This window comes from Pempheris klunzingeri, chromosome 19 (assembly GCF_042242105.1).
Source record: "Pempheris klunzingeri isolate RE-2024b chromosome 19, fPemKlu1.hap1, whole genome shotgun sequence".
Classification (NCBI taxonomy): Eukaryota; Metazoa; Chordata; class Actinopteri; order Acropomatiformes; family Pempheridae; genus Pempheris; species Pempheris klunzingeri.
Genome location: NC_092030.1, coordinates 19,418,551 through 19,432,792, shown reverse-complemented (window position 1 = coordinate 19,432,792; position 14,242 = coordinate 19,418,551). Strand labels below are relative to the sequence as shown.

At 42.6% G+C, this 14,242-nt stretch overlaps 1 protein-coding gene across 1 annotated transcript; it reads right to left on the bottom strand.

Moving 5' to 3' along the window:
- Positions 1 to 262: 262 nt before the first annotated feature.
- Positions 263 to 13,546, bottom strand: dmgdh (dimethylglycine dehydrogenase). The gene is made up of 16 exons (XM_070851061.1): positions 13,425 to 13,546; positions 13,051 to 13,219; positions 11,177 to 11,275; positions 10,930 to 11,094; positions 10,026 to 10,230; positions 6,226 to 6,474; positions 5,885 to 6,083; positions 5,634 to 5,803; positions 5,378 to 5,531; positions 3,784 to 3,949; positions 3,468 to 3,598; positions 2,147 to 2,364; positions 1,682 to 1,839; positions 1,400 to 1,459; positions 1,183 to 1,317; positions 263 to 1,081 (listed from the first exon to the last, which is right to left on the bottom strand). Exons 1-16 carry the CDS (start codon positions 13,544 to 13,546, stop codon positions 869 to 871), a joined length of 2,613 nt encoding a protein of 870 aa, XP_070707162.1. The 3' UTR covers positions 263 to 868.
- Between the last annotated feature and the right edge of the window lie 696 nt (positions 13,547 to 14,242).

Below are 14,242 nucleotides of genomic sequence, written 5' to 3'. Positions count from 1 at the left end.
ATGAATAATGAAAATATTAGGTGCATCCCTAATTTTGTTTATTTTCACTTTCTCTATTTATCTGTATTACCTTTGTCCTTGTGGTGCTGCAACCACATTTCCTTTCTGGGGATCAATCTGTCTCTATTTTATTCGTTGCTTGGTTTACTCATTTACTTATTGTACATTTGGGTCTCTACACATTGTTGTCATGACAAACCTAATTCATAATTTCATTCATCCACCATCATCATCCTGAGTGAAGACGCACAAAGACTTAATATATAAGACAGTGAGTGCATTGCTTTAATTATGGAGGTATTAATGTGCACCAATTTAATTACATATTAATAAAAAAAAGAACAGATTTACAAAACAATCTTTGTACAAGTTTGTGAGTTTCTTTTGGTTATTGATGTTAATGTGTTTTCTTACATTCATCACAGTCCCAAAGTGCTCTTATGACTATGAAAAACGCAGCAGCATCATTTCTGAAATTTCAAATAAACACTGAAAGGCATATTCCATTTGTACCTTTTCTGCTGATATTTCAAGCATCAAGTATTCTTCACAAAACCATTGACCTGCAGAACATTAACATCCATTCATGGAATTACAAAGAGTCAATCATTTTTTAAGGACTTTAAGACACTGTGGTGCAAGAACATCAATAGTTATTATTTCCAAGCTGCTCAAAAACACATTCATAAAGACTTTTCCAGACTTCCTCCTTGTCAACAGACAAGACAGGAAGAGGAAGTTGTGATGTGAACGCGACTCTTTTTCCCTAAACTGGTGACTTAATTTTCAGACAAACAGTTCAGTACAAGCACCACATACATTTTTTTTGCCATATAAGACTCATTCACAAATCACAGTAAATCTGCGCTTATGCTTTGCTCTTTGCTTTCTTCTGCAGCCGGGTCCGTGTGGGCTCGGTGAGGACTAAAGGCTCCTGGATGACCATGGCGGGGTATTTCCTCCCCAGCAGCTCCACCTCCACCTTCTGGCCCACGGAGCACAGCTCCAGCGGCAGGTAGGCGAACGCCAGGCTCTGCTGGGAGCTGTAGCTGAAGGCTCCGGATGTTGTGTTGCCGACCACCTGATGAGACACAGAGGGGCCACCGGCTGGGTGAGATACTACAGAATAACCAAATAAAGCTGGATATGTTCACTGGACAGCTTTGGTAAGCTGTTACTGACCTTGCCGTTGTACCAGACAGTCTCGTTGCCTTCGGGGTCGACATCATCGGTATCCAAAGTGATGTAGGAGAGCTTCCTCTTCAGGCCCTTGGCTTTAATCTCCTGAAGGGCCGCTTTACCAATGAAGTCTGCAGGCTGGACAAAAAAATTGTGTTTTTTCAGAATTTATTCTTTGTTAGTGGATAAAAGCAGCTGATGTGCAGTTAATGATGGTTACCTTGTTCAGTTTGATGAAATAATCCAATCCAGCCTCCAGAGGATTGGTGTCACAGTTCATCTATAAAGATCAACAAGTTGATCTAATTAGCAAAAAGTCATAACCTGTGCTAGTTAAAAGGAACAGTTCAACATTTTTTTCCCTTTGAGCAGAAGATTGATACCACTCATGTCTGTGCAGCAAATATGAAGCTACAGCCAGCAGGCGCTTAGCTTAGCTTAGCATAATGACTAGAAACAGAGGGAAACAGCTAGCGTGGCGTGTGTGTGTGTGTGTGTGCACCTCAGCTCCCCAGCCTCTAAAACCCTTTTCCAGTCTGAGGGAGGACATGGCGTAGGTGCCAAAATTGTCGATGCCTTCGTCTTTTCCGGCCTCCATCATGGCCTGGTACACAGCTGCCATGTTCTTCTGGTCGATGTACAGCTCCCAGCCAAGCTCACCTACACACACATAACACACCGTCACCGTACAGCATGTTAAGATACACTGGAAACTGTCTTTGCATGGACCCTTGGTAGTCTTTAATGTCTAGCATAGTGAGTCACTTGTTGAGTAAGTTTTACTTTTATCATACCAACTTCATACTTTAATTTCAGTCAAGTGTCTTAACTTTTATGCTTTACAGCCATTTCAACTCTCATTCAAGTGCTTATCCTCTTCTTATTCATTTTTCTTATGGTTCAACTTTTTAGTAGGACCAAGAAAAGACTTAACTCTGAATAATTTCTGAAAGCAAACCTCACAAACCTGTGTAGGAGATCCTGATGGCCCGGACAGGATGGCCGGCCAACTGGATGGACTTGCAGTGGAGAAATTTGAATCCGGCATCACTCAAATCCTCATCTGTCAGTTTCTGAAGAACTTTGCGGGAGTTTGGTCCTGCGATGCCCAGCACGCCTATATCTCCTGTTACGTTGCTGATGGCGACGTCATACCCACCATCTGCAGCTTCTGCCTCTATCCACCTGAGATCAAAGCCACAGAGCAAACTCTCAGATGGAGGCTGAAATTGGTGGCACAAGCCAGCAAACATGGATGTGAAGGAAATGCAGTCAGTAACACTGAGTGTAAACATAACTGGTTTCTTTACCAGAAAACTGTACAGGGCGCCTTTAATTTCTATATCAGACTTTACATTTCACATATTGCCACATCTCAGCCACGTGTTCTGTTTCACAGGCTGACGTGACCTCACTGAACTCATCGGTAATCCGGCCCCGGCACCTCTTGGGGTCGCTATATAGCATGAAATTGCTCTTTCCTCCCTCAGTCTGTGGTAGACAGTTAGCTGTAGTGAAGGATATGATGTGCTGCCTCCTGATTGGAGTAAACGGAGGGGCGGCAAGTTGACAGCTGCTGAGAGGTTTTAAGTTTCTGCCATATATAACAGACTGTGAGAGAGTTTTATTCAGCACAGCTTGAGGCCCAACTCTGCTTCTCTGTTGACACCATGCACTCTGTGTTCTCTGCTAAATGTACATTAAAATGTTTGTCTACTTCTACTGTGTATGTATGTGTGTGTGTTTCTGTGCATGTGACCCTGCCACTATGCTAAGATGCATGAACATCAAAATGAATCAAAGCTGATATCTGAAAATATCTGTGATAAAAAGCCAAAGGTACTACCCTATGTGCATACAAACTCAGCTTCATCATATTAACCTTTGGATTCTCTATGTGGCAACAGTAGCTGAGGCCCATGGGTATTATAGTTTTTTTGGCACACTGACATTAAAACTTGTGGCTGTAACATAAACCTTTGAGGTTGGTTCATCATGCAGGAGACTCCTGTGTTTCAGTAACACTGAAGGAAAAATTTAAATGGGAATAAAGGATGGGGGATCAGTTCATCCCACCTTGCAACTCTTTTGGGTCACTATCTCTAAGAAACAAAAAATAAAACTATTTATGTAATGAAAGCAACCTATAATTATAAATTTGCTTTATGTTGTACTTGCTTCATTTTCCAAGCAGCTACCATATACGAGCATAGAAACAGACAAATAGTTTACTTTTAAGTTAGCTAGCCTGATTAATTTGTCGATCAAGCACGCGTAAACGGTTTCACCTGAGGTCATGTAGCTCTGACCCCGAGCCTGTGATGAGCAGGAACTCTCCTGGTGCCAGCTGGGTGATGGTGACCTCAGCAAAGACTCTCCCAGCCGGTGTCAACATGTGGCTGATGTTAGTCAGGCCCACCTGAAAACACAACACAGAAGGACAACAAGTCAGGGAGAGACATGTTTCAAAGTCTTCTACAACAGAGAAGAGGAAGTGTATGACCACTTGTGTAGCAGTACTAAAGGCACAGCAGGTAAACACTTCACTCTGGCGTTAATGTGTGTGTGTGTGTGTGTGTGTGTGTGTGTGTGTGTGTGCTCTACCTTGGGCATGGTGTTAGCAAACAGGCGGTCCAGCAGCTTGTGGGAGTCCTTCCCCTTCACTATGAACTTGCCAAACGGTGTCAGGTCGATCACTCCCACCTTCTCCATTACCAGCTTGCACTCTCTGCCAACTGGTCCGAACCAGTTGGTGCGTCGGAAACTGGGCCTGAGCACAGCACAAAAATCAATGCTCGCTTTATATCTGGAGCTGTTGTTTCAGTGGATAATGACCGTTTCTTCCATGACTGATTTTACTGGTCTTTTTTATTGGTTTCATTGCATAATGCAAAGCTATTATGAGAGTATAATGAATGAACACTCTATTAACAGAAGCACAGAATAAGAGGCCGAGGCTATTATAGCTTATTAATAAGACCAAGAGTGTAAAGCCGTGCAAACACCTCTGCATAGCTGTGCTTTAGCATGCCAGAACGCTAACATGATCATAATGCTGATGTTCAGCAGGTATAAGGCTAACCTCGTTAACTGCTGCGAATATCATTAGTTTTAGAGGCATTTGGTCATAAACCAAAGTAGTGGACAGTTTCTGGTAGAGCTAGATTAAAAGTCAGGGAGTCACCAAAGTTATTACAGTTCACCCTGAATAAGAAACACGAATGTCTCAATCAAAATTAATGACAATGCATCCAAGATATTTCACTCAAAATCATAATTGTGAACCTCGTGGTGCTTGTTGACAAGCCATCAACGTCTGTACAAAATCTGAGATCTGAAAATGTTGAGATATCTAAGTCACTAATAACGTGCCTGAAAATACAATATAGCCAAAAGTTGGGGAAAGAAAGCTGCATAGGAAGATTTTGACTGCAGCTTCTATATTTGCACAGACACAAAGCTCCATGTCACAGATATGAGCCAACTGAGAGGGCCAACTGGTTTCGCAAGTATCCAAACAATTGCCGAATTACCGAAGAAATCTGTGACTGTAAACAATGTCATGGTGCACATTTAGAGATCGACAGTTATCTGCATGTGTTGCTGCACGTTAGCAGCTGTCTTAAGTCTTCCAGTGAGGCATCTAAATACCTAAATGGCTCTCTTGTGCTGCTGCTTAGAGCTGGAGGATCTGTTAGAGGATGTGTGTTAAGCTCATCTCTGCACATACTGGAAGAGTTGGCAGGGAGCTCTGTATGAAATCATGTGTTTGTCCTCTACTGCATACCTCCAGCCGTCACTCCAGAACACTCCGTCCTTAAACATTTACTACGTTAAGCATGCATCTCTAAGGGACGAGCTGAATACTCAAGAGAAGTTACTCAATTTTCCATCTTTCACTCCAGTGATGAGAGGTGACTGTAAGATAGGAAAGTAGATGCGGTGTTGTTCTAGTGAAGGAATGTCTGAACTGTTGGCTGATTAGAGGACTATAACTGTAGTTGGGAACTACATTAAAAGCAGTAATGACACAAAAGCTAAAATAACAGTTAGGGAACAATTGTTTTTTGTCTTGAAATGACTGCAGTTGTTCAGGTCTAAGACAGTTATGGTGGGCATCATGCCAAACAACCTGAAACCTGAAAACCTGAAAGTGAATGTCATATTTCAGACCGGCTCTGCTAAATGGATGCTTTACTTGTATCCGATGTCATCTCCAGGTTTGTAGAACCAGTGAGGTTGTTCCCAGCCAGCATGAAAGCCCATAGAACATTTGTCCTTCAGCAGCTCGTATACGCCGCTCGTCCGGTTGGTTGGTCGACCAGCGAAGCGCTCCTCCTTGGGGTAGCCGACTGGAGACCAACAGAGCGACGAAGAAACCGTAAAGAGATTAGTGACACTAAAAAAGAGGAGGCTTTGTCCAATGACTGAGTCACTGACTTGTATTTTCTTACCCACATTGTTGAAGCCATAGGATTCTCGTGCTTTGGCGCACATGAAAGGCACATCTGTCCATTTGCCATAGCGGTTGGGGTCACATTCAATCAAGTCGTAAGGGGGTTCTCCATTTCTGATCCAGTCACTCAGGAACTTACCAATACCACCAGCATGGATGACTCCATACCTGAAAACAGTCGAATGAGCCTTCTTCTCTCTGATCAAATGTAGAAACCTTCTACTGGCGTGCTAACCGATCCAAACGTACCCAAAGCCAATGGCAGCCCAGTAGTTGCGGACTCCATGGTGTGGTCCAACCATAGGCAGCAGGTCAGGGGTGTATGTGATTGGTCCAGACACGATGTTGATGATGTCAGCTTTCTTTAGCACAGGGATCATCTCCATGGCCATCTCAACATGCTCCATTATCCTGTCAAGGTCCGACTCAAACAGCTCCTTACCGAAACCTGCAGCAGCCAGACAGAGGAGTTAACAAACAAGATGTTACAAGAGGAACGAAACCGGGCAGAAAACTGTCCCTGCAAAGATGAATTACTAAAAAGAAACTTAAAAAAATTTAATTTTAATGTTTCTCCATGGCAGACAGACCTGGAGGCACTCCATCTCTGACCCAGGAGTCCTGTAGCACCATCTTCTCCATCTTTTCATACGGACCGAACAGCAGGCCGTCTCTCTCCTGCCGCAGGTAGTAAGAGCCCTCCAGGTCCCTGATGACAGCCAGCTCCTTCTTCAGAGCCTTCACCTCTGGTACCGTTGCCGTCACTACGTACTGGTGGTGCACTGGGATGGTGGGGTGATCGAACCCAATCATCTGGCCCACCTCCCGGGCCCAGAACCCTGAAAACCCAACAGAGATGGCATTAAATCAGTTTCAGCTTTATGTTTAACAGACAGATATAAGAGTGGTCTCGATCTTCTCATCCAACTCTTATTGCAAGAAAGCAAATTTCCCAAAATGTCAAACTATTCCTTAAAGTTGTCCTGCTTCTTATGTCCAAATTGACAAGGCTGTTCTCGGGCTGTTACAGTTTGTTCTGCATGTTTTATTGGGCCTTTAACGCAGAGTTTATTGCTCCTAGTGGGCACACAAAGTTTGATGAATGAATCTGTTTGTAAGTAAGAAGTTACGCCCCCTGCAACACCCCTCTTTCAACATTGGTAGGAGAAAATAATTATTTTTTCCTTTTTCCCTTTAAACAGAATGCACTTAATGCAGGGTTTTCCAACCTGATGAGAAATGATGAGAGTGATAACTAAATATCCGGACAAATTGAACAACAACCATCTGTAGGGATAGATACCACCAGGGGTAAAGAAGGAAATATGTCCTTGGAATTCCCCTCTCATGTTGTTGCAGTGTTAAATCTCTGTGAAACACATCGGATCTGCGACCACGAATTCTTCCTCAACTTTAAGCGTGTGCCCAACATGAGGTCTACAAAAATACATGAGATGTAACAAAAATACATAATAAGGACGCTTCACTATTACCAAAAGCTTCAAAAGGAAAATATGTGGCTCTGTAGCTGTTAAATGCTCCACTATGTTGACCACCTTGTTTCTGACTGTGTCTGTGCACCATTTGATGCTGAGGACGGAGTGTACGCTGGAGTTTTAGAGGTTTTTCACCAAACACAGTTGCATTCAGTGGACATTTACAACGCTAACGACATTACTTAGAACCACACAGCAAATATGCCGTGTTTGGAGTCAGTGGGAGTAAGTGGGTCATGTGAACTAAAAAAAAAAGATCAATGAGGACGTTGTGCCAACTCAGCTGCAGTGACCTGGAGTGTGAGGCCAGAGCCTGGCAGGGCACTGAGACTTGTTGATCTCTGCTTCTATCTTCAGTTACGTTACAAGTGAGTGAGTTTTATGAACAGTGTTCTACAAATTCAGCTGAATGTCAAACAACTCCCCTTGAAGTTCATTATATTTCAAATGGTGCACATTTGTTTCACCTGCATGCAGGTCTGACATTCTGGATGTGCTCCACATGTGAACTTTATCTCCTGGCGAGGCAGTGGGGGTGCATATACACCAACATCCAGATAAGGTCCCTTGCAGTTTAGGCAGGAGCTGTGCTGCAGAGGAGTGTGTTTACCAGATGTCTGCATACAGGGCCGATTCACCGGGTTACTTAGGAACAGTGACGAATGGAGTCAACATGCTCCCCGAAATAAAACATTTGACAACAAGTCCTGCTGTGTCCACATCAGGCACCCATGCTAATGTTAATGTTCAATTCTCTATTCATTATTGTAAACTTTGTTAATCAGGCCAATTTTCTTAAAAAGGGAACAGGCTAAAGCAGTAATTGCCAACCAGGCGTCCTTACACCCCAGAGAGTACTTCTGCAGTTAGTTGCCAGGCGGCACATGGAAAGACTGTGAAGCTGAATGAATGTAATAAATTTGATTTTAAAAATATATTCACATATTGAGTTAGCTGTAACTTCTCCTCATCACATGTCTCAATTGATACTGCGAAAAGTAGTTAACAAGTGTCCTGAGAGCTTGATAAAAAGCAATGAATGAGCAATTAAAATAACTAGCTAACAGTAATGTACAGATGGTTTGAATAGGTGGATAAACAGTTTAAAATATCCAGCCTCTACTTGTCCAAGTGGTAGCATGAATGCAGACTTGACCAAACTGACCTCCAGTGCATGAAAAAGAATTTAACTTTAAACGACATCCAGTGGGAATCCTTTGGGTGACAGGGATGACATGTTGAAACTGATCCTATGGGGTTACATTCCTGGGAACATGACCTTTGGCCTTAATTTAGGCTCTCATTGGTCGTGGGGGGGTTAATGTTGTTGAGAAGAGGGCCAGCGTTCCAGACGACAACCATAACGAGAGTTTCAACAGTGAGGGGAATTTGTGAAAATGAGATGTTGGGGAGGGAGATGCTGGCTGGACAAAACATGTGGCTGCGGCTCTGTGGGGGCGGCAGTGAGGCATGAAGGAGATAAAGTATGTAGAAGGAAAAAAGGCCTTGAGAGAGAGCTGAGACACAGTTTTACTAAAGATGGCCGGTGTTATGCAAGCTCAAAGTACAATGCATCAGAAAGCCTGAGGATGTGGTTTGGGAGTTGCTTTGCTCTTTGCTATGTGGGATTATTTCTGCAGCTTCTGTTGAAAAGCTTCAAGTCACTAAAAAAACAAGTTTAAACCAAACAAAATGACTAGTTTGTGGTTGGACCTGCAAAATCCCACCTTTACACATTCAACATCAAAAATCTGATAATGACAGGATCCGAGGTTTCAGTCCCCGAATGCACAAAAAGCAGCAAAAACAAGAGGTGTGTTAGGAGGTGTGCATAAGCTGCTGCTTCAAGATTGGATGAAACGTGAACCGCCGGCCTGTTTGGATTGGCTGTTAGACACAGTGAAGGCAAAAGGCCAGCAGGGCCCGCAACATAACTGGCTTCAACCAGACAACGGACTGTGCAAATTCAGGGACAAAAGAGCAGTAAGTAAGTAAGAAGATGGGAATGAGCTGTAGATTTATTCTGCAAGGTCTTTAAGATGCTATGTGCAATTTAAGGCTTGTGAGTGCACCACTGTGAGTTTTTGCATTGCAGTGACTCTCAAAGGATGATTTTAAACATGCGTTCATATAAGCATTCTGATCCATTCATGTTATAGCATTTTTTAGGGTAAATTTGTAGTTGCCATTTCATTTCCCATTTGTCATTTTGAAAGGGCTGTTACCGGAGAGAAAAGGTGACTGAGGACAACTATGCATGACCTATAAGTTGCTGTATGTTACACAATCTCCGCCACAGGAAAGCACAGACAGGAGAGAGACTGAAGCAAATTCCTGAACCTTTGCCAGATAAACAAGCAACATCAGCAGGGATGAAAGGAGTTTTAGCCAACAAAATCCCCCCAGAACTGGTAGGACCCAGTTCAATCCAAGAGCTAATTTCCCTGAACTCTGCAAGCAGTGGTCTGTGTGGGCAAAGGTCTCCTGCTGTGGTGTGCACAGATAACACGATTCATAGAGCACCGACTACAGGATGTGTCCGTGTTGTGTCTTAATCAGTAGAAATTATGAGGAATACTGCACCCGAATTACACTTCAGCATGAGAAATATGACTAAAAACACCACATATTGCACGACATATGGCTATGGAATATGACTAAGCATACCAGCTGAGAGGACGTCCAAGTGAAATTTTAATTCTGGCTCAGCCTCATTTCTGTTTTCTTGTAAAACTAATGTAACTAAAGCAGACGCGGATGCGAAACCTGAACTTTTAAACCCTTGTCTCATTTGAAATTGCACCAAAGACCAAAGCAGAAACATAAACATGTTTACATGTTTCCCATCATCTCTGGTTTATGTGGATTTGGAATATGGACGTTCAAGTACAAACCTGATGCATTGACAATGCGATTCGCGCGAATGGTTCCATGAGGAGTCTGGACATCCCACTTGCCATCAGCGGTTGGGTTGAGGCCGGTGACGGGGGCTGGGTTGTAGATTTGGGCACCGTACATACGAGCACCAGCAGCCAGAGCCATGGTCAGAGAGTAAGGGTCAATGTGGCCGTCTCCTGGGGTGTACAGACCTGCCAACACCTGAAATATAGAGAAACCCTCATGTAACAGCAAATACAACCTGTTCTTCATTATCAATAATGTGCTAGTGATTCAAAATTACATTTAAAAATGTGAGTAGCCCATACATGTTGCAACCAATGTCTTAAATTTGATTTAATTCTTGAGGCTGCAGTTTTCATCAGTATATCTCTACTCATTAATCCTAATGCTGGTGGTACCAACAACATATCAATAATTTCCTTTTGTTAACCACATGTGAGCATGCTAAGTACATTTTAATGTCTAATATTTGATGATTTTAGGAGGTTTTTCTGCATTTTGGCCTAATTGAGATGCAAGAGGACAACTGGAAGGTCCAACATGGCAAGGGCTCTTCCTCTGAGGTGCATGAATGCCTGCGAATATGTTAGTAAAATTAATGTAAATGTTCTTATTAGATTTGGACAAATCTTGTGCCCAAAGGGTAAGTTCGCCCTCGTGGTGATGCTAGAAAAAAGGGCCGACTGAGAATGTGCTTGTATATTTGCATGAAAATGTTCACATTAAATCTGGACATCTGTTCCTGGAGCTTCATATTCAACTCAACTCCACTCAAATGTGCTTCACAAATAAAGTTGGATTGGAGATGAGAAAGTGGCATCGATCAGGGCAAGAGAGCAAATGAGCTTAAGTGATGCATAATTAATCCACTAGAGTCACATAGAAACTTATACAGACCTTGTTGACATCGAGCAGAGGGAAAAGTTCATGAACTTTCTCTGGTCCGATTAAGTACTGTTGTGTCACGTGCCAGTGAGTGCGGGTCATCTGGTACTTCATCTCATCCACTCGAGGCGGTGTTGAAGCAATGCGAACACTGCCGGGCTGATGAAAGCCCACTGCCTACAGACAAAGACAATATGAATGACCACGCAAACACACTCCACACACATCAAAGTGACAAAACATGAGCGTGGCTCCTCACCTGTCCAGTTTCAGCCTCGAGGCTTTCATATAATTTAATGCTGTCATAGTGGACTTTCTTGAGGTTGATACCTGGATGGTAATATGTTGTCAAACCGGCCTGAAACACAATGCAAACAGTTAAGACTCCAACTTGAAGCTCTGCATCAACACAAAACTGACGTATTACATTTTTTAGGACATGAAACAAGAAACATCATCATTCATTTGGAGTTGTCTTCACTCTCCTTTGGGCTCTGTTTTGGTCACAAACATGTGGTTATTTAGCTGCTAAATGCTCCACCAGGATCACTAGCTTGTTGATAACTTTAACTGTTCGGCAAGTTAGTTTTAAGAGGTTTTTAATTGGAAAAAAAGACAACTGTTGCTCCTGGAAACAATGCTAAGAAGAGCAATGAGCAGTGTTTTTGTAGGTTTGTTACTGTGGGCGACCTCTTACAGGTTACACAGTCATCTGATTGATTTTTAATATAACCGTATTGATTATAGCCGCTTTAAAGGATATCTCTGGTACCTTTAAACCTGGGCCCTGTATTTATTTTGGGTTCAAAATGATACAAGAAGCAAGAAGCAATGGCTATAATATAATCCTTCTGTGCAAAAGGCTCAGATTGTTACTCAAAGAAAAGAAAAACAACACATGGTAGTATCTCCAGGTGCTATCTATGTCCCAACCTGCACAGCACATGGCTGTATGAAGTTTGCATTTTCCCCTCTTATCTGTGGGTTCCCTCCAGGTGCTTCAGTTTCCTTGCTGCCTCTCACCCAGTGAGTGCTGGGACATGTCAAATATGCATTAATAGCATTACAGTGAAGTGCCTGTGAGTGAATGACTGAAGGGAAAGTGGGTCAAGACCTCAAATGCCTTGAAAACTTATGACAGCTGCCAACGATGGATACGATGGCACGACTCAACGACAGACACAGAAATGGCTGTAAACACCTTCACTTAACGAGGCTGTCGAGGAAGAGCCTCCATAAACCCCCTACAGAGGCTTCGTGGTCAGATGGAATATTCTGACGTTAATAAATGTCGGAGTGATGTGCTAATTTAGCACATAATCCATATCATTTTGCTCCATTTTCAACCACAAATCCATGTTGACACGTCGTGAATGTTTCACAACCGTCAAGCAAACAAGCACGATAAGGAGAATGTTAAAGTATTTTGAAAAATTGGGCTGAAGCAATAATTGATTGGCAAAAAAGCAAAACAATCCATACATTTGTGAGGATTTATTGCTTTTCTATGTCTCACAGACTGCTGCAAAGATTAGTCAAATAATTAATACATTGATTAAGAGTAATCTTTCAAGTAAAAATGTGAAATATTCTCTGGTTCTGGGTTTTCAAATGTGAGGATTTGCAGCTTTTCTTCCTCATATATGACAGTAAATTAAATACCTTTAGGTTTTGGACTCCTGCTCGGACAAAATAAGCTATGTAAGGATGTCACTTTTTACTTTTTATTACTACTTTGACATTTTGTAGACAAAACAATAAATCCAGAAAATAATAATCAGATTAATCACAAATAAAAATAATTGTAAACTACACCCCTGGTCTTATGTGACAACTCATTGAATACATTTGGGTTCTGCACTGCTGCTTGGACAAAAAAACATGATGGTTAAACCAGAAAATAAATGGCAGACGTCAATGTAAATGTGTTCACATGTTGTTAAAGCAAGGAGAGGGTTAGTGGTGTGGTTTGTTTGTGTGAAGTTAATATGTGACAGATCTGCTGCAAATTTTGCCATTTACAGACTTTATCCACCTTCATGCTCACTGTGTGTATGACCCTTGACCCCCCACACCAGCAGGGTCCTTCTGCCATAAAAGACAAGGAATAAAAGCAGACTTTGGCAGACTTACAGCGTGCCAGGTGGATCCAGCCGTCAGCTCAGTCTTCTCCAGCAGCACCACATCCTTCATGCCACCTTTGGCCAGGTGATAGGCCAAGCTGGTCCCCACACATCCACCTCCGATGATGACAGTCTCTGCAGTGTCCTTCCACCTCTTTCCCAACACGAAGGATGCATCGCTGCAGGAAGCAGAGGAGGAGAAGGTGACTGATCACAGCTCCAACATGCACCTGACAGTGTACCTGCAGCTACAGACACAGGTGACCGTGTCGGCCATGAGTGTAGCAGCTGCAGGCATCAAGAGCTTCACCTGATCGACCGAAGCTTGTTTAAAGAGTCCAGCGGACATGAGTGTTGCTTCTGAACAAAACTGAACTCTCTCACCTCTTCTCAGCTTGTGTTCTTGCCGTGCAGCAGATGGTCCTCAGAGGAAGCCGAACAGTCCCTCTGCGCGCTGCTAAATCTCTCCGCAACTGTCTGTGGATGAGGTTTAACATCCGCGACATGACTCAGCTAATGTTTTTTTTAAAAAACACTAAAAACTATGTGCAGCTCAAAGCATAACCAGCCCCCTCTCACTGGACCCTTGCACTGCCGGGAGTAGTTACAAATATCCCACTCCTGCACAGACACACGCCCACAGGTCGAGGAGCAAGTCGGAGTGAAACTTTAGTCAGATCCTCCCTCTGCCAAGTTAACACTTAGTGCGCCATGACTCCAAATGTAGGTCAGATAACATGTGTCAATACATTCAATAGATTCAGTTCACTTGTCTAATATGAGTCGTAAAAGTAGGCTACTGGTATATAATACTGGTATATTGGTCATGTATAGTGTTTAATATGATCAGTTGTGATGCATCAGTGCAGGAGGACTGTAGAAGATTTGTTTTATTTACATCATCACAGTCAGGTAGTTTAGTCCCAACCACAGGGTCATAAAATACATCAGAGGGCTCCCAAGACAGAGAACAAGCAAAGAAATAATAACTTTAAGTCTTTGGTGAATCTGCTAACAACTCAGAAACATCTGAAACTTTATAATCAACTAGTTATATTTTTTATAGAAGGGTTCACATGTCAAAAAGGTTGGAAACCACTGGTAGGATCTGTATTGTATGTTTGTAAAGTAAAATCATATTTTATATCTTAACTAATAACTGTAGCTGACACATACATGAAGAATATGAAATAGAATAAAAG

What these genes read in the sequence shown, in the direction of transcription:
- dmgdh (XM_070851061.1), bottom strand. Translation starts at nt 13,546, where the DNA reads ATGTCGCGGATGTTAAACCTCATCCACAGACAGTTGCGGAGAGATTTA. An exon ending in CAGAGATGGAGTGCCTCCAG is followed by an intron (nt 6,084 to 6,225) that starts GTCTGTCTGCCA and finishes TGGCTGCTGCAG; the next exon opens with GTTTCGGTAAGGAGCTGTTT. An exon ending in CTGTCTGGTACAACGGCAAG is followed by an intron (nt 1,082 to 1,182) that starts GTCAGTAACAGC and finishes GTGTCTCATCAG; the next exon opens with GTGGTCGGCAACACAACATC.